General features: G+C 39.5%; 1 protein-coding gene across 2 annotated transcripts in view; it reads right to left on the bottom strand.

Annotated features, from left to right (window-relative positions):
* Positions 1-19783, bottom strand: part of DOCK8 (dedicator of cytokinesis 8) — a 90500-nt gene that overhangs the window by 21594 nt on the left and 49123 nt on the right. For both annotated transcript variants that reach the window (XM_063422811.1, XM_063422812.1), the window contains 14 exons: positions 18607-18841; positions 17510-17674; positions 15606-15781; positions 13792-13887; positions 12740-12835; positions 11802-11951; positions 9343-9456; positions 8254-8409; positions 5716-5855; positions 4961-5130; positions 3504-3649; positions 2580-2762; positions 1829-1964; positions 1143-1230 (listed from right to left, as the gene is read on the bottom strand). In XM_063422811.1, coding sequence (XP_063278881.1) covers positions 1143-1230; positions 1829-1964; positions 2580-2762; positions 3504-3649; positions 4961-5130; positions 5716-5855; positions 8254-8409; positions 9343-9456; positions 11802-11951; positions 12740-12835; positions 13792-13887; positions 15606-15781; positions 17510-17674; positions 18607-18841 — 2051 coding nt within the window. The remainder of the gene's footprint in view (positions 1-1142; positions 1231-1828; positions 1965-2579; positions 2763-3503; positions 3650-4960; positions 5131-5715; positions 5856-8253; positions 8410-9342; positions 9457-11801; positions 11952-12739; positions 12836-13791; positions 13888-15605; positions 15782-17509; positions 17675-18606; positions 18842-19783) is intronic.

The raw sequence follows: 19783 nt of genomic DNA, 5'->3' as shown, positions 1-19783 counted from the left end.
GAAATATTGATAAAAGACAGGAAATAGTGGTAAGGCAACACATGATACCTTCTTAGCTGACACTTAAGGACAAGGTCTGGAAAGCAGTTCCTCTGCAGCTGAATAAGCATAGGAGCAGCTATTAACAAAACTGCTTTTTCACACATCCCTTCTATGCCAGAAATGCAAAGAGGTCTTTTTCTTTTTCTTAAGCTGCTCAAAAAGGTGCTGTTGCCTGGCTAGAGGCTGGTCTCTAGAGCTTGAGATTAGATCCTGTGACTTTGGCCAAAGTTCCTAAGGTGTATTTCTGTGGCTGGAGCAACACCCTTACAATCACCCTTCTGAGTGGCTTCAAAATGTGTAGCTGCTCTGCTACATTCATTTACCCAAAAATAAAACCAGAGGAGCAAAGAGCCATCCTTTAGTGCACAAACAGAGAATTCTGAGGGCTGAGGCTAAGAAAGTAAATCCGGGAAGTCATATGATTATTAACTACAGTGAGTCAAAGCAACCAAATCCAGAAGGGACTGCCGAAACTTCAGTGCTATAATAAGGGCAGAAATCCCAATAAGAGTAAGAACTGAACAAATTTAGTGAACTTTATGAGTATTTGGACCATTTCCACTGAGCTTTCTACATTAACTTTGTTGACTGGATCTTCTCTGGCATGACAAATAATTGTTGCAACAATCCCAAAGCATTATCTTCCCTGAGTCCTGCTAACAGAGCTTCTCTGTATTAACACAGCAGGTCAAACCTATCTTAGCTGATTTAATGTAGTAAAACATAAACAATGCTACTGTACGTAGCTAAGAGCTAAGAGCAGTACCAAAAGAGGAGCTAAGAGCAATACCAAAATAAATGTATCAAGCCTCCATGGTGTATTTGATATCACTAATGCTTGCCAAACTGTTAATAAGAAGGAAAAAATGTGTAGATAGCTACTTAAAATTCTCCTTCTAGTATTTGTGACCTCTTTGTTGTGTCACAGAAACAGTTGGATATTTCTGCCACGTAAACATTTTCTTTTTCTTTCTCTTTGACAAAAGAAGAAAAGGATTGAAACTACTGATTTGGTAATAAAACTTCCCAGGAGCAAGAACAAAACATAAGAACCCCAAGCAGTTCTAATAAAAGCAATATGCATTAATTAAATTACTTACTTGTCTTGTCTCTCATTTGCCTGCCGCCACTGCGTCTGCTCCTTTCTCCAGCGCAAATTTTCATTTACCCCTGCTGATCTGTCATTCCCTAAGAGTGCAACATATGTCAGAGAGATTAAAACAAAAGGGGTCACCTGAAGTCTGATAGCTCACCAAAAGGAGATATATTTCTGCAGCAGTCTGTCAGAACTAAAACCATTCAGCTTAGAGGTTCAGGGCTCTAGGAAAAGACCCATCATTTTTTTTAATTTGGGATTTTTAGGGCATTAACATGCTTAATGTCTACAAAAACCTACAAAAAAACCCCACAGGTTTTCCATTTATTACATGAAGCAAACTTTTTTGCTATGAACTACTTGTTTTTAGCGATAGATTTGATACCATTTCTTGGCTCTTGATTAGACACTAAAATAACATTTTAGAACATCTTGAAACTTCTTTCTTGGCTTCATACTCTTCTCTGAGGAGAGCTCAGTCCTAGCTACACCTCGGATAGTTGAAACTTAATGCTATTTTCATCCATGCAAACCCAAGAATGGTCTGCAAAGGAATGGACTGTGGGTGAAAAGGGGGTGAAATGGACCAGGACGAAAATGGACAATGTGAATAAACCCAACAAACTCATTTATGTCTACAGCCACCTGAGTTCCTCTCAAAAGGCATGGGGGGACAGGGGTATGAAGTACCAGCTGGTATTCTGCAGCGCTTCATCATTTCTCCTCTGGCTCCTTCTCCTCTCAGTAAAGCCTCTTCTAGTCGAGCTTTCACATCTCGTGACTTCTGGAGTGCTTGGGTGCTAACTTTATCTGAGCTTTGCTTGCCCTGAAAGTAAAGGTAAAGCAATCAACACCAATGCCTCTATTTTTGATCACGAGACCAAATTACATCTCCAGAATGAGATACAACAGGAGAGACTTGCAGAGAGGGCAGAAAGCAATGAATATTGTTGATTAATACATAAAGTCTAATAAAAAATGTTGCAGATGAGGAAAGAGGTACAATACTTACTGCTAATGGAAATAAAGATGTAGTTCAGTACTACAGATAAAGAAATTAGAGTTCAGAGAGAAGGTTATTTGGTCCACTTCAGACAGACCCTCTCAGAGAGAGGAGTGCTGACATCAAGTCCCTGCTCTTAACTAAAGAGTCATACTTAGTGTCCTGTCCAGTACTTATAGGAGCTGTCAGTATAATTCCCTCAAATACCAATTTTAAAACAATTAAACTACTTAGAACACCTTCATAGGACTTCCTCAAAAGTTTCAGCAGCATTTTGCCTTAAGGCTATTGTCAGTTATTTTATCTGAACTAATTTGTCTAGAATAGATAAGTGCTGATTTAACCATTGTCAATTACTAATTTTCCCTGGACACCTGGAATTTAAGGAAAAACATTGATCCAAACTAAGACAACAAAACCTTGCCTTGTTTCACTTACCTTATACTCAAAGCATGAAACACAAATGAAGAGGAGGTCTAAAATCCTATTCAGCTGCATGGATGGAAGGTCTGCAACCCATTTCTGTATTAGTTTCTGATCAGCATTTTTCATGATCCAGAGGAAACAGATCAAAAGATTTCGAGTAGTATCAGGACCTAATGTGGCACTCTGTCTGTAGGGCTAGGAACACATAAAGAAAATATCAAATGAAAGAAGAAAAAGGAGAGAAAGGCCATTTGGGTGAAGTAATCTTACTTAAATTTCATTGGAAATGAATTTCAGGACTGGACTTCAGGAAATTTGACCTCTTCCAGGCGATAGTTATTGTAATTTTGACTGTATGTGTATTTGTACTTAGTGCAATTAATGTAATATGTGTAATTAGTGAAAGGACTGGTTGAATGCAAGTAAAAGACTGAGAGGCACCAGTTTGTTATATGCTTGTATAATAATTTCCTTATAAAAATGTAAAAAAATATTCTGTAACCATTTGCTTTCCTCCTGCCATGCACTTGTGTCAGCCAAATTGCATAACAGGTAAAAACAAACAAACAAACACCCCAATCCCCCATACATAGAGAAAAAGAACCATTTGAATCCTAGATTCCTAGATCCATGGATTCAGGTAAGACTGGAACTGTGGGGCTGCCACAGTGGCATTTGCTGATCTGGAAATAAGCCTAAGTTTGGTAGGCATGTGGGAGAAAAAAGTGAAAAATGTATGGTAAAATAGCAATTAAATTACTAGAAGAGAATAAGAGACGATGACAGAAGGACTATGAGGGATCTGCTGGGGTTGGAGGAAGCAAAAATGCAGTTTCTCATGACTGTAGCTATTAGTAGCAAGAAAGGATAAAAGGAGAAAACAAAGGAAGATGAAAACAGATAGAAGAAAGGAGATTGGAAGAGCAGTGAACACACCAGTGATGCCAGAGGTATTCCATAGTTTCTGATGTTGATCTGACTGCCTGCAATGGCAACAGCCACATTTTGGTTGATTGCACCTGAAGACTCTTGCTCTTCTTCTGGGTTTCCTGTGCGTCCCTTTCCGCTGCGGATGTCTGAAACTAAATTTGAAATATCCCATTGGAACTTCCAGCGCAATCCAGCTGCTTCTGCTCACATGTCACAGTTTTCTATTGGTCTGCAACCTAGCAAAATATTTGGCACCTCCATCCCCAAGATTTTTTGTCTGGCTGATGTACAAAGCAGTGCAAGAGGCACAGCAAGAGAAATTGCAGCTGTTCGCAAAGACTGCTAAATTATTCAAATATATAAAATACGTAAAAGATGGTAGCAAACATGAGATTATCTCTGAAGTTCAAAGCCAGTGCTTTTTAAGGCTTGGAACCATCCAGTTCTAGCTCATTTCAGTCAAGAGGATAAGCACAGAAACCAGACATGGATTTGTCAATGCTTAACAAAGTATATAGGTCTGGTAAGAGCTGACAGATCCAGTATTGGCTGCTGACTTAAAGACAAGTTTTATTTCAGGCACCTAATTGCTTCTGTTCCTTGCTGGTTCTTGACACCAATTTCAGCAAATGAAGTTATTTATCCATAAGTTTTGTAAAAATCTGATTCTGAGCATCCATTTTGTTTTGCAAGTTCTGTTTCTCAGGAAAGCTGACTGACCAGCTGGACCCCATCTGTTCAGAGTGGGATCAGAGCCTCTTGTGACAGATTCTCCAAGGAAGACACTCTAAAATCTGGGCAAATTGGTACACCTGGGTTCCTTTATAATAACTCTTTTCATCTATGGTATAAGGATAATTAGATTAATTAGATTAAAAGAATGGTGTGAGATCCAATTAGCCCATGTATATATAGTTAATGCTTTCACCTAACCCACTTGAAAGTGATAAATAACATTTTTATATTAGTAAGTTTTTTGTTAAGACATTTAAATGCAAAATATTTTCAGAAACAGTGACAAAAATATACTCTTTGAAGTTTATACACCTAATTAATTAATTTTGGTATCATGTTAATAGCAGCAAAAAAGCAATAGAAAAAGAGAATACAATCCAATTTCTATAATTGTGGTGTAACCAGATGTCAGGATTACTAGCATTATTTTCACTACTGTTACGTGTATCTAGAGCTAAATATTTCTTGCATTTCTTTCAAAGGTCATAAAACCTACACTAAGAGATATGCAGATATACTTACAGATATATCTGGTCTATCACTTCCTCATGAAGTGAGGACACTGAAGTTTTTCCTGTCTGTAAAACTCCTGTTTACTTCTAAGTAAAGAAATATTCAACCTAGACTAATATTTTTGATTATTATCTTTTGATTATTTATATTTTTGATAAATTATTTAGACAAGTCCCTCTTAGTAGCTGAAAAATACAAAGGCAAAAAGGTCTTACTTGTAAAATCATGGAGTTGTGGTACTGAATCCAAAATGATCCCAACCAAAGGGAGGTAAAGAGCTGCAATTTTAATCTTCACCTCCTTTTTGGAGCAACGTGGGTCTAGGTCATGGGAACTCAGCAGGCTAAGGATAGCATTGACAGCTTTTCTTTGCACCTTGCTAATCCTGTTAACACAGAAACCATCCATGAGTTCCATTCATGGATCATGCACAAATCATTTATAAATCAAAGATTTAATATATAGAAAGGAGGTGAAGGAAACAAATAATAAACAACAATATGCACTTGATAATCTCTTTCATTCTGAGCAGAGATTCATGTTCCCTGCAAACAGTAGGTATCTTATATCTCCAAGCCACTCTACCACAATCAAAGAGCACCCAAGTCTTTCTAACTTCCCATAAAAATCCACTGTGGTAAAGAGAGATGCTTAAGGAAAAGAATAAAACTCTGGCCAAAGTTCAGCTAGACACTTAAGCTCAGACAAAGACAGAGGTGTTTTAGAGGGAAGAGCAACTGAAATTCTGTGTTCTCAATTTGTATATTCAGCCAACATTACCATCACAAATCGTATATTTTCATTCATTGGGAGGAACATACTGCAGATAAAACCATGACTGGGTCATTGCTACGTTACAGAGTGACTCACTGAAAAGAGTGGGGGAAGCAGGATTGTCCTGGAATCAAACTATGGCCTTGCCAAGTGTAACCTGATCCTATTTTTAAAATCTGCAAATCAGGATACCTACCCCTCGCAGTCTGCGTCCAGTGCTGCTGCCAGTTCAGTGAAAAGTAAGCCAGTCAGGAAGTGCTGCTGACGGTATTCAGCTGAGAGGTCAAACATACTAGTGATTTTCTGGTCCTGGAAACTGGAGCAGGAGCTGGAGTTCTACAGAAATATATTAGAAGTGTTAAGGAATGATCACGGAAACCAATGTTTCTTGAAGAGATCACAGCTACAGTCAATTTAGCCAACAGAAATTCTCTACCAGAAGAAAACTGCAGACTTTAAAAGAAGGCTGGACATTTTGGAGGAAGACATCTGTGTGTGAAATCAAAATCATCTGATTTCAAATGAGTTCCTTGTTAGGATGCAATCTCATCCTTACCATTCTATGTGAGCAATTCATTTTACACTTTTTGAGCTAAAAAATTCCTATCCTGTATTCATTAGTTTGTATTCATTAGGACACAGACTTGGAATTTTGTTCATTCTTGTTATACTGTTGCATAGCAACCATTAGCTATGACAAAACAAAAGTGCCTCTACATTAAGGGGGACTTTGGTGTCAGAAGATGTTCACAGTGTGTTCTTCAGCATCCATGTCTAGTATGGAAGTAAGGTCAGGAAAGACATGTGAACAGTGTTTCCTTTAGCCCTGGAAATCCTTGGCTGAGCTTGCTGGCAGCTGGCATAATTTAGACCACCCTTCAAACTGCTCCAACTTATGGCTGTGACTGATCCACAGCCAGCCCAGGAATGGGAAGTTGCTGCTATATATGTGCTGTGAGCTTCTTAGTTTCTCCAATCATAGGTGTGTGCCACAGGTCACCTGGAATGTGTTTGTTCCTTACTCAGGCAAGCCTAAGTCTTAGACTCTACTCCTCACTGCAGCTACTGGGTTTTATGAGCCCAAATTTTGCTTTTAATCTGTATTTTTCAGTATTCCTTCCAATGTTTCTGTCAGTCACCTGGGAATAGTCCCAGAGCCCAAAGACATGAAGTATCAGTATACCACAGAGTGGCAGCTATCTTTTAGTTCATTGGGTCAAATGAACCCCGTGTCTCTTAGCAGCCTCATATTTTGGATTCATACACTTCAGCCCACTCCCATTCAACCTCAAACAATCAGACACTGTCTGTACTATGTTTGTGTGAAATGATGTCAAAGTGTAGGGCAGCCAGTTAAGTGAGTTTGGCTTCTCTCAAAGAATTTCAAAAGATTTATTCACAAGACCATATTTCTACTGCAAGTCTGACTCAAGATGGGCAGCTCTCCTGCAGACAGATCAAAATTACTGCAAGGGTGGTCAGCTAATCCATTAAATCATGCAAAGGCCACAAAAGCCTTACTGATTTGCACAGGTTGCTCATTCTAGGTTACTCCTAAAGGAGAAAAGAGCTGATGATGTTGTGTGAAGGAAAGATTAATTAAACTGGTGTAGGCCAAACTCTTACTTGCTGGAACTAGTTACAAGAGCTATGTTGATATTTTTTATCCCTGTAAGCAGAAGAGTCATATTTCTAGCTCTTTGGCATCCAGGATTAGTATTAACAATTAGTATTGTGACATCTGACTCTAAGACTTTGATGCTTTGCTTTTAGGACCAGGAAAAACTTCAAGAAAATATTATTTACTATTACGAACCGGTGGCAACCCTTATTAAGGTATGAGACGTAGCACATCTTAGCATCCAACCAATTCTTTGGCAACAACACTCAAAAAAACCCCCATGAATTTTAACTGCTGCATTATTCAGGATGTTTTTGTATCTCCCATTATTTTTAGTTTCAATTCCATCCCCTTGCCTCCAAGCATTGTGGCAATTACAGAGCACTGCACTGAAATGCTTCAGCCCAGTCCTGATCTCTGCAAGATCACTGAGGTGGAAAAAAAGACACGTGAGCAGCCTTCAACAGGGGGTTTGCTCCACTGTAGAAATGAAAGAAACCATCTCCACAGAATGCAGAGAAGAACACAAGACTGGCAAAACAGTGTGTCACGTGCCAATCAACAATTTCTTCTTTTGATGAACTGTATTTGTGAACTCTGTAGTCAGGAAGATCATGGGAGGTCTTGACATTAAGGAAGTCTAGAGCTGTGTCAGTATCAGAACAAGTCTGGAAAAAATTCTGGAAGGATGAGATATGATGAAGTTTGCATGGCCTACTCAGGATGCCTGAGTGTTTCCACACAGAAAATCATAAAGTTCAAATAAAAACTGTTCAAAAAACCACAGAGAAATCAAACATATAGCGTGACGTGTACTACTGTGGTGGGGAGAAACCCAGAAGAAAGAACACTGCTACTGGGAAAAGAAAGCATAAAAATCCTATTTTGAGCAACATGAAGGCTCAACAAAAATTTGGTATTCCAGGATACTGAAAATTGCAGTGTATTAGTCACTAACTTAGTGGTACTGTCTACTTCCACCTGGGAGGTAAAAGTTCCATTAGAAGCCAAACATACAGAAAGCATGCACTGCTGCATGCCATAATTCTCCAAAACAGATATTGAAATACATATTTGTGATGTTCATGCAATACTTTTCTAATGGACAACCACCTGGGAGGACAAGGACGGAGAGGGAGATGCTGGAGCAGATGGAGATGTCATGAAGAAGAGGTTCAGGTTGAGGTAATGCTCATGGCTGCAGAGAATTCTCAGGAACTCAAGTCTCATGGAAATCAGGGTGGAGAGAGAATTCAGCTTGTTTGAAAGCTAGGAAAAAACAAACAAAAAAGTGTCAGGTGATGGGCTAGTATTATTTAAATCACCATGTAGTGAAATACCCTGCTCCCTGAAAAGGACATAGGACACAGAGACCTGTGTGTATTGAAATGCTCACTGTACCTAACTAGTTTCCATACATTAGCTGCTCTTTTTTTGACAGTGATGGTGTCTCTCTTCCTGCTCCCCAGCTGACTTATCAACTTCTGAAGAGATAACAAAATTGTTTCTTTCTTCTTTTCTCCCCAAACAAAAATACACAATATTTTTGTCTTTTGCATAAGACCAAAATGAAAAACAAACCAAACTTTTCTGACTCTGTGGCAAACTCATAAAACATCCTGCTAAGCAACATGGGACATCAGTGATCTTGTCATTTCCCTTCTTATCAATAATGACATCAGTGAAGGAATTTGTGGAGATATCTGATGGACCTGCACACACACATACAGCTCACAAAACAGATAGAAAATGCTCCCCATCAAATACAACAAATAATTTCATAACAACATCCTGCATCACCATTTATTTTTAATTTTCAGAGACTTGTAAAGCAAGAAGATGTATTATTTTGAGTGACTCCCTGAAATCTAAATACTATTCTCACAGCACTCAGCAGGAGGAGTCAGAAAGTTGATCTGTGTTATCTGCTAAGGGAAGTAAAAAAGTAAGGGAAGAAAAGTGGTCCCATGGATGTTTTACAGCAGTGCAAGCTATGACATTTCTAAAAGAGTCTTTGCCTCCACTCAATTTTTTTCCTGCAGATCACAAATCAAAAGAGATTTCAAAATCATTGCATATGCAATAGGAAATAGGAAATTTACCCAGACCTTTAACACAACTCAAAGGATATTGATGGATAAACTAATCAAACAGAACAAAACACATAACCCAAATGCAATCCCAATCATATATGCTGCCTACCTGATTACAGTAATGTTTGATGAGATTAAACACAAATCCTCGATCCATTAAAGAAAGAAGATCATACAAGAAAAATGCCAGGCTGATATTAATTTTTTCTGCTTGTTCACTTTCCTTAAAAAAAGAAAAAAACACCAGTTATTATGTACAAAACTTACATAAAGGTGGAAGGCTTTTTAGGGTCATGAAAAATAGTGCAGGGGTTAGCTCCCTGAACTATCTCAGGGAAAATACAGGACAAGATTGTTTCAGTTCTCCAGTTCACATGATTTTGTTAAAACTGCACAGATTCACTTCTGTAAATTATTTCAACTGTTGCACAGAGAAATGTCACAGGATGAATGAAAAGTTCATTTGTGCACCCCTTTGGGTGCAATGAAATGGAATTTGAGACCTGTTCTGAATTGCCTATTGGCTGCATAACTTTTTTTCCTATTGAAAATGAGAGAATGCTGGTTTAGGAATTTAAAACACATAAAATATTAAGAAGAACTTGCACTGGCTTTGCTGATGGAATGCCAAGTATTTAGTTTAGAAATTTTAAGTGTAAAACTGATAGTAACAAAATACTGGTATGATAAATCTGTGGGGTTCACTATCCAGCAGCTAAGGTCTTGTATGCTTGGAACTGGCTTGATTACCTGAGATACATAGCCTCTAGTAGGAATCAGAAAGAACTTCATGTACCCTCTAAAATGAGGCTTACTTCAAACATACCAATTTAAATCATAAACTCTCAGTAGCCTATGTAGTTCACCAACAGGAATTAGTGAAGATGCCTGAGGGATCTGCACACATTTAATGCTCAAAACTGACAGAGGAGATGACTGAGAAAAATACTGCCTGTACTGGCACATCTGACTAGTGAGAACAGGTGTGTAGCACCTCAGGGTGGCTACAATTCACTTTTTCATTTTTCAAGCTTTTTGTTTCTGTTCAGGAATATATATTCCCTACAACCTGAAAGTTACACAGGAAAATATTTTTCTATGGTGAAGAAAAAGCTAGTTTCCCACTGCCTTGTAGGGCAGGCAAGCATATGCCAGACATATAGTGAAAAAATCCAGGGCAATCTGACATGCTCAACTATGTATTGAAACATCAATTATCACTTCTTGGATTTAAAAATCAGACACACATTGCCTACTAGTCTGTATGTCTAACCCATGGCCCTAATTCCAAAAACACGACAATGGGATTTTCACACACAATCAGGTTCTATATGCTCATTCTATCAAAATGAGAACTAAACTAACAACCCACAAAACCCTCTGTATTCCTTGTGAGGAAGCCATAAATACTAATTTCTTTAGCCTACAATTCTGTTAAAGCATTTTTAATGTAACAGTTTTTTTATTTCACATTGTGTTTAAAAAAAAAGTCACTGATGGCTTAGATGAACATTTCTGTGGAAATTATTTCTCTGCATGTAGCTATCACAGAAGTACATCACTGGATTGAGCTTCAAGGTAAAGCTTCAAGAACAACCTTTTGGTGGACAGTGACAATCCCTTCTGTCATTCTCTGCCCCAGTTTGTCTGGTCTTACCCTTTTCCAGTTTCTGATCCTCAACAGCACTTGGGGAAGTGAATTAGGAAACGGAGCTTGTTGAAAAGTGACCTAGCAGGCCAGATCTCCTGGCTGCTGTGCCCTGTCCTGCTGCAGAGCACTCTGCTGGGCTAGCATAGTGCATGTGGCAGCTCTGGGGCACGAAAACCAGTTGGTTACAGCAACTGAATGAACAACAGTCACTCACTGCCTATCTGTGGCCTTAGCTTTTTCTACTGGCCAGTACAAAGGGGTATCAATGATGTAGACCAACATTAACGATGTTAAAATATAAATTCCAATTTGTGATCCTTTCAACCTTATAGTTGAATCAGTGCAATTCATTAAAAATTGCAATAACTTAATGGGACTAAGGGCTTACTTCTTGTCTTAAATTTTCAAGTGGCCAGTGCCTCTTTAAAGAGATGAAGGGTTAGATCACTTGTGGCTGGCTTGTACAACACTTACAAGGAGCACTGCCTTCCTGTGGCATATCCCATTGCTACTGAGAAGCCAAATGAGGAATTAAACACAATGCAGCAGGACAGAGGGTAATTGCAATGGGGGATAAAAGGAAGAAGTTCTTCTGGAGCTGTAGTCTAATGTGCTGGCTAACATGGCATAAAGCATTACCAGAACTGAAAATGGATGTCAGCCTTTCCTGTCAAAAGGAAAGGGAATTCTCTTCTGCAGCCACACTGAGAAGCAGGCTGCGGAGCTGAGCTGAACAAAAACAGTCTGCCAAGAGAGCACAAGGCTACCCTTTACACTGCCACAACTCTCTCTGAAGGTTCATGTGAGAATATTGGCCTAATTCTAGCAACACTGCTGATACTAAATGAGATTAAGTGTAGCTCCATGTAACACAAGATGAGTAGCAAGGATCCACAGCACTTATTTCATCCACTTACCTTGGGTGGTTTGACTACAAGTGCAGCAATCTCTGAGGTAACCACACTAACTATAGTGGTAATATCATCTTTGAAACGATCGGAGAACCGGTTTCTTCGTGGGTTATCTTGCTTCTCCATGTTGTGAACATACTGAGCCATACTCTTTATCTGCAAAGCAGAAAAAAGAATATTAAAAAAATGCCCAGACTGGAGGTGAAATACTGGTTTAAGTTTGTTTGTAAAAGTAAGTTTTTCTACTTCTTTTTCCCTGAATATTAATCACTCATTTTCTCAGAGCTGCTGTGATAAATCCTACATGGCAATGACAACAGAGATCTAAGACTCAAATACAGACAGACATTGATTCCTGCTCATATTCATGCAGTTGGCTACTCTCAGTACCTGAAATCAGAATCACCATCCCCCAGCCCCTTGCATCTGCAGCTCTGAAATGCTGCTGCTTGCAGCTTTTGCCTTTCATGATCACAGACAGTGAGTGACACTTGTGGAATTCTTATTTCTTGACCTAATGTGGCTTTAGGAATATGCTGACAGTGGAAATCAGCGTATTTTTTCCACTGACATGCATCACCACAGGGCTTTGTAGAACTGTGGGTTTGTGGAGCTTTGCCACTGCTCCCATGTTGTTAACAAAATGGAAAAGTCAGGAACAGATATTCACTGAGAAGTAAGGGCTTGGTTGATGAGTGTCTCTCAGTTTCTTGCAAGCTGTGCACTACTGCTCATGTAGTTCATGCAGAACCTTGCCATTACTGCTGTAGTGAGGAAGAAGGGTGAATACAAAGAATTCTTTAGTTGTACTTTCATTATTTGAGACCTCTCCTTTACACAGGGCTGAATAACTGAAGAGGTCACCCCCCAACTGAATCTATGCCTGCAGTACCTACTAAATGCACCACTAACTAAAATTGTAAAATTCCACTGTCAAGGCTTACCAGGAGCTCAAAGAAGAACCAGGCATACTTGAAGACTGCTTCTCTCACCATGCCCGTGCTGACCACCATCTGCAATGCCAGTTCCTCATGGAAATGCTACATAATAAACACAGACAGTTGGAAAACGGCTTTTCAATCAACTCATCTGTCATTTTTAATGTCTTCCCTGTGGGAAACTTCTCCATACTGGAGGGTGAGCAGTCAGATGGGGATTTTTGAGTATCTTTGTAAGATTAGAAGGCAGATTTGACCAAAATGACATCTAGAGAATGCTGTTGGCAAGCAGACTTTGAGATCTATTTTTCTGTGGATCCAGAATGGCAGATAACTGAAGAGAGAAATGCCTTTGGACCATTCTCAGGTCATTGTCTAGTGCATGATATGGAGCAGTCACATTTCCCACTACCTGCTAAGCATTTTTGTTTAGCACACCCATGTTTTCCTGAGAGAAGGTAGAAGTAAGATTGCCTCTGTGGTGGAAGAGAAGGACAAAACAATAACCACAGCAGACCTTGTACAGACATTTGTAGTTGGAGACAATACTTTTTACAGTGAGATCTGAACATGACACAAACAATCCCCATTGCCTAAACTTCTAAGAAATTAAAATCTGGACTACAAAACGCTTGGTTCTAAAAGCTATGAAAAGGGACAAAGAAAAGAATTCTTTGCAGAAGAAACAGGAGGCTAATATTTCGGAATGGAGTTCAGTGTAACATGTAAAGACATGTATCCAAGGGTAAATAGCAATGAAAAATGACAGAGGCTGTAAGACCTTCAGAAAGAGAGCATATGGAGGAGCCAGACAGGCTGCTACTTGTCTAAATCTGTCCTGGATAAAGAATCTAAAGACTCTGGAGCAGAAGCAAAAAAGTTTGAGTAATGTTTACTCACTGATTCAATGTCTCGTCACTAATTCCTTGTTTGATAAAACTGGTTGATATTTTGTTCTGTTGTTTCCCTCTCCACAATTAGAAGCACTAATTGCCCAGCACTACCTCAGGATGCTCCAGGTTCTGTAAGGAGTTCCCTCATGCATAACTACAGCCTACCTTTCTATTGGGTGGCCTTGCACTTGCACAAAGGCTTGACATGTCATTTGTTCCTTCAACGCAGTAAGACATCCGACTGGAGCTGTGATCCACAGGCTGGGGGACACAGAGGGAAGAAATACACAATAGTGAATTCATAAATAATTTAATCTAATTAACAGAGGAGAAATCACCCGCAGTGGGGAGTTTGTTGATTGTTTTTTTTTTTTAAGGTATTCATGGACATTGAACTAAACAGTTCTTCTCTTTTCCTCTTCCCATCCCCCTTCCCATTCAAGGTGAAGACAACCTGACAGCAGCAGCAGCAGCAGCAGCAGGGTGCAAATGCCAGCACTGCCATCCCGTGCACAATGGCAGCAACTGCAGCTGTACTTTGGACTACATACGATTCACCCTTCAAAAGGTGTAAGTTTATCCCCTGCTCTACACTGAAAATAATTAGCCCCTTGAGGTCTTCCTTCCATTAAGAGTTATGCCAATGTAAGAGGCAGTGAAACGGCAGTAACCAATTGTAAGTTGCTACATTTATGAATGTGATGAAGCTGTAATATCAAACATTTTAGTTTTGTATTAATTTGCAAAAATGCCTTGAGCTCTGTTTTGTTTTGTTTTTCCCTAGGACAAAGTACTTTAGGGTACAAGTCACAAAATTCAAATACACATTATTAAAATTGCTGTGCATATGCCCATAGGAACAAATAAAATACATTGTCAAAGCCTGTGTATCTTATTAGTTCTGGTTTAATTAGCTGAAGACCAGTACCTATTCATTTCAAATGGAGAGACATATGCTAATTCAATTGAGAGAAGACTTTAAAATATTTCTGAAAATAACCTACTTGAGAAGCAATACTTTAAATATATAACACTCAGAGAAAAGTGAGGGGGGATATGGTTCAGACCTCATCAGATGTAATGCTATTGAGCTCTGCCAGGACTGCAGCTAGCAGCAGGCTCCTTGCACAGGGGAAAAAAATCCTGCTTTTGCCAGAGGCAGAGCTTCCCAGCTAAAGCTGAGTGACCAACCCCAGGTTTTGATTTCCTCAGACAGCCTCGAACAACCTTTCTCATAAAGCTCTGAGAAGGGCTGGAATGTTGTGGTCAGCAAGCACTTTGTGCCAGTCAGGGAAGCAAAATCCTCCCTCTTGGATGCTGTTGATCTTTCTGTCCTGCAAGCTATTGGTGGTATATGTAGAAGGTGAGAATGCAGAGGAAGCTTGTATTTCACTCTGTGGTTGAATGAAGTATTTGGAAAGACCCAGGTGCAAATTATACACACAGCATCTGCACTGTAGCTGATATAAAGCTACGGGGCTGCTCTCATATAATTGGCTCTTTTTTTTTCTTTCTTTCTTTTTTTTTTTTTTTTTTTTTTTTGTTTGTTTGTTTGGTTGGTTGGTTGTTGTTGTTGTTAAAGTAGGAAACTATTTCACATCAAATGAAAAAAATGAAGAAAAGTCTGTCACTGCACTGACTCTTTCACTTGGACCAGACCAGGTCATCAAATGTGAATAGAACTTAAATATCTGGAATAACAGGATGCTGAGGCACATAAAAAACCCAAATGCCTCTGTGGAGTGTTTAAGTCACAAACAAGAATTAGAGTTTTCACCTCTTGCTTTCCATTGGTAAGAAACTTCAGGATTTAGCAGTGGGATTCAGCATGTATCTATGCCAAACCAGATAAACAGAAAATGTTTCTGGTGATACATACAGTGAATTTACAAGGAGCAAATCCAACCCTCATAGACAAAATCTAGATTATTGGGTTTTGGGCCATACCATTCGTGAGATATTTGACTTCGTTCTCATACCTTGGATGACATGATGCTCTTGACCTCCTCATCAGCTGCAGCTTGTGTAACAGTGATGTCAGGATTGCTGCAGCTTATCACTCTGCTCTGCAGGAGTTTGTTTCCAACAGACACCGCCGAGGTGCGTCCGAAGGTGTAATAACGCGATTCCGTCAGAACGGCACTGCTGCCTCCACCTGCCACAGCAAGATGTTTCAATTGAGACTAAAGATGTGAGGCAAACACGAGCTTCAAGCTGGTTTGGCTCAGTGGTCATATGTTACCCTGGTTTTTATGAGATTTTATAAAGCCTTCTGCTTGCTTATAAGATGGAGTCAGTTCTTTAGTTACTATACAATATTAAGGGTCAGTTTTTCACTTTCTCACACTTTGGAACATAAAGAACCTTTCTTGTTTTTGTTCACTGTCCTTTGCTTACATATTTCCAGCCTGAAAATAATGTTGTTTGACAGCTGGCCTAGCCAGTGGGGTGAAGGGGTAGTAACCCCAGAAGCCAATCTGCTACCAGACCCACAAAATTATAACAGGAAAAGAAATAAACAGGCTGGGGTCTCTTTTTGTGGGGAGCAGCTTTTCACTGCAGACCTCTGCCTCCATGTTGTTGATTTTGCATTCCAGGCAACAGTCATATAACATCAACATTTCAAAAAGAATAAAGCTCCTAAAAAACCCACTACCAACTGCTTCATTAACAATCTGCACAGGCAACTGAATGACAAGTCATGGATATTGCCCCAGTCAACAGCTCACAGGGTGATTGCACAAGCAGTACCAAAGGATTAATAGGGTTAACTAAGTAGCAGCACTATTACAATAGTTCTTTCTTACCATCAGCTCTTTTTAATTTGCTGTAGATTAAGACAATGCTCATAGGCCTAAACACAAAACACCACCCTCAACACATATGATTTAATGCGATGTTTGAAGTATCCAAGGAAGCAGGGAGCAATGCCATCAGGAATTTCACTAAATGATATCTGGTTTTCAGTTTCATCACAGACCTTATTTTTACAGGACAAAGAACTCCCAAGTGTATGTGAGTTCACAGATTTTAGAATATCCCAACATCAGTCTAAATGTCCCTCAAGGGGGATTTAAATTAATATTCAAAAGCAAAAAAGGCTCTTTAGCTCCCACAGCACAGCTGCTTGTGGTAAGTCATTTAACACATACAAATTAATCAGATGAATCCTATGGGCTTTAGGATAATGATTGCAACAGAATAAGAGAATGGTTGAGGTTGGAAGGGCCCACTGAAGGCCATCCAGTCCAACCCCTCTGCTCAAGCAGGGTCACTTTGAGTCAGTTGCCTGGGACTACAACCAGGTGGCTTTCTACTCTCTCCAAGGTGACAGGCTCCAAGAATCACCTGCTGGTCATACAGCGTTTTATCCTCCAATGACATCCTCAATGCAAAGGAGATATTGGGTGAGCTTGGCCCTATACCACCTGGCAGTGGGTAACTTTGCATGGAAAGTAACTTACTGATGTACAGGTCAGTAAAATATTCACATCTTAAGGCCATTTTGACTCATGAAAGAAATTCCTCTAGAAAAATTTCAGTTTAGGCAATCTCTCTTGCATTCATCTTCACAAAGCTACAACATTGCTTGTAGCTGTGGAAACCTCTCACCTCAACCCTTCATCTTACATGAATATCTGAGGGATGGAGATTTTGAGGGGCACATCCATGCTGCTCTTTGCAGTGCTGATATTCCTGACCTCCCTCTGAGAAAAACAGTATATCAAAACACTGTAAGTGTTTAAATGGTATACAGTCTGGGTCTGAGAAGCTGTGTTTGCTATCCTACAGTCAGTGCTTTAAGTCCATCACTCAAAACCACTATGCTGAATAGTGTGCATCAAGAAAAAAGAAAACTTTTGCAACCCTTGCACCACAATACCTGGTTTGACCACTTCTCTTTGTGAGTCTGGCAGACGAAATACATAATACACATAAGATGCCAGAAGGCAGTTCCTCCCATGCTGATCCTTGCTCAGCTCTTTGCTGTTGTGGAGACTATTCACTATTGCAACCACAGACTCAAAGGCAAACTGTGATAAGTTGGCTGTGAAACAAAGGCAAGAAAAAAGAGTCAGCACTGAAGTTATAACATAATTGAGGGCACTCATTGTATCAACAACTAATCTTACAAGGTCAGATTCAGTCCAGAATTAATTCAGAGTTTTAGACAGCCTGACCAGACTCAAAGTCTACTTAGGCCAAACAACACTCTTCAGCAGGCCCACTGACTTTCAGCCTAATCACTGCTATTCTGTCAGTTTGTGCTACATAAAAGCAGACGGTAGCTGTTAATTACATTTCTAGCAGCCTTCACACATTTCCTATAAAATATCTTCTTGCTGAATACTAAGACTCATTACTCTCCAGTAACAGACAAATACAAGCTAGCAGGCTTTAGCACCAACATTGTAGTGGATGACAAGTGTTGATTATCTGAATAAAATAGGAGAAGAACTACACCACTGTCCGCAAGTATGCCATTCTTCTGGACTTAACATATATTATGGGTAAGTGGTACCTCAGTAAAACAAAAATCAGAACTTAGCATTATATTTTCTGGTTTTGTGCTCTCTCAACTCTGTCTAAAGATATTTGGGCAGATGATATGGTGCAGACAGCAGTGTCAGTTGAAGGATAATGATTTTGCTGGTGTTGTACTTGCAAAACAACTCAATTCGAAACAAAGTTGAACCACAACCCACTTTCTGACCTATATTTTCAGGTAAGTAAATTACTATAGTTTAATGTACCTCCCAACCAGAGACTAAGAGCCTTTATGTAGGGGGAAAGGAAAAATGCAGCAAGTCAGCTAAGCCTGATTTAATTATGCAGTGAAACTCTGCCTTGAGCAGCACAACTCCTTCTGAAGTATGCTACCCTAGATACTAAATCCAAGACTGAATATCTTAGCAACCATTTCCCCCACATTTCTAGATTGCTTGAAAAGCTTCTTGAAGGCCATGAACCAGTAAATACCTGTCTGGCCAGCTATGACCATAGGCTGTACAGCCAGCTGGAAAAGTTTATCTAGTACCAAATGCAAAAATAAAACAAGAGGTTCAAGGCGTGAGGAATTCAAACAGATAATGCTGAGTTTCAATTCATGCTCCAGTGAACCCTCCAGAATCTTCTGATCCAACACTCGAATGGGGAATGTCACTTGGCTTTCCAGAGAATGGCACAAGGTGAAGAACTTCTCCAGGTGGTTGTCCTGCAAATACAGTGCCCTCACAGTTAACAAAGTCGATGTATTTCAGGCTACTGCTAGCTAAGGAAAGCCTGATTGTACCACCTCATGGCATGAAAGGAAAGATTTTCACCCTTCTGGCTTTCAGTAGTGGCTGCTCTGTGTGACCAACTAGTAAAGCAGCTGTCACAGCGTTTTATTTGCTCCTCTACATCTGGTTCAAATTCAGACTGTTATTGCCCTCACTAAACTGAGTGCTTCATTTAATGGGAAGAATTTTCCTTCTATCTGATAGCACTCTGTCATATCATAGATTTATAGCCCCTCTGCTACTCACACCTGAGCTTCAGCCACATACAAATTATGTGCCATATGGGTACGCCCTACTTGTACTCAAAAACTGTGCTGCAATGGAGAGATGTACCTGCTTCAAACACAGGGCCTTCAGCTGTTAGGGACATATGTACCAGGATTCACTAGAATAGGATAAGGGGTAAGAGCCACTGAAAAGCAGCAGAAACAAAACAAAGCCTATCTGCCTCAAACCAGAATCTCAGTAAGATGAGCAAAGATCCAATATCCTGTGGAGACTTATCCAGATGAGACTTATCAAAACAAGAAATATCAATTACTACTGGATTTGAGTTACATACTTAGAATAAACCAGATCTTTTATAGCATTAAAATTCCTGTAGCTTGAAATTAAGGCCCTTAAAGCAAGCAAAATAGGTGCCTTAGATAAGCAGAAAGAAATGCATTTAAAAAGGACACTCTGTAGTAGAGCTCTGAATGTAGGATAGCTAAGAACTGACAAACCTATTAAGAGGGTTTCTTTGTGGTTGTACCAAGACGTGGAATTGTGGGAAACAAAAAAAGCAGAATAGTTTCATGGCAGTGTGATTGTAGGCCTAGAGTTAAAAGGATACAAGAATAAGGACACAGAAAAATAAGACTGTGGTTTAGTGC

Source organism: Prinia subflava, chromosome Z (genome assembly GCF_021018805.1).
Source record: "Prinia subflava isolate CZ2003 ecotype Zambia chromosome Z, Cam_Psub_1.2, whole genome shotgun sequence".
NCBI lineage: Eukaryota > Metazoa > Chordata > Aves > Passeriformes > Cisticolidae > Prinia > Prinia subflava.
This window is presented reverse-complemented; position numbering and strand designations above follow the sequence as displayed.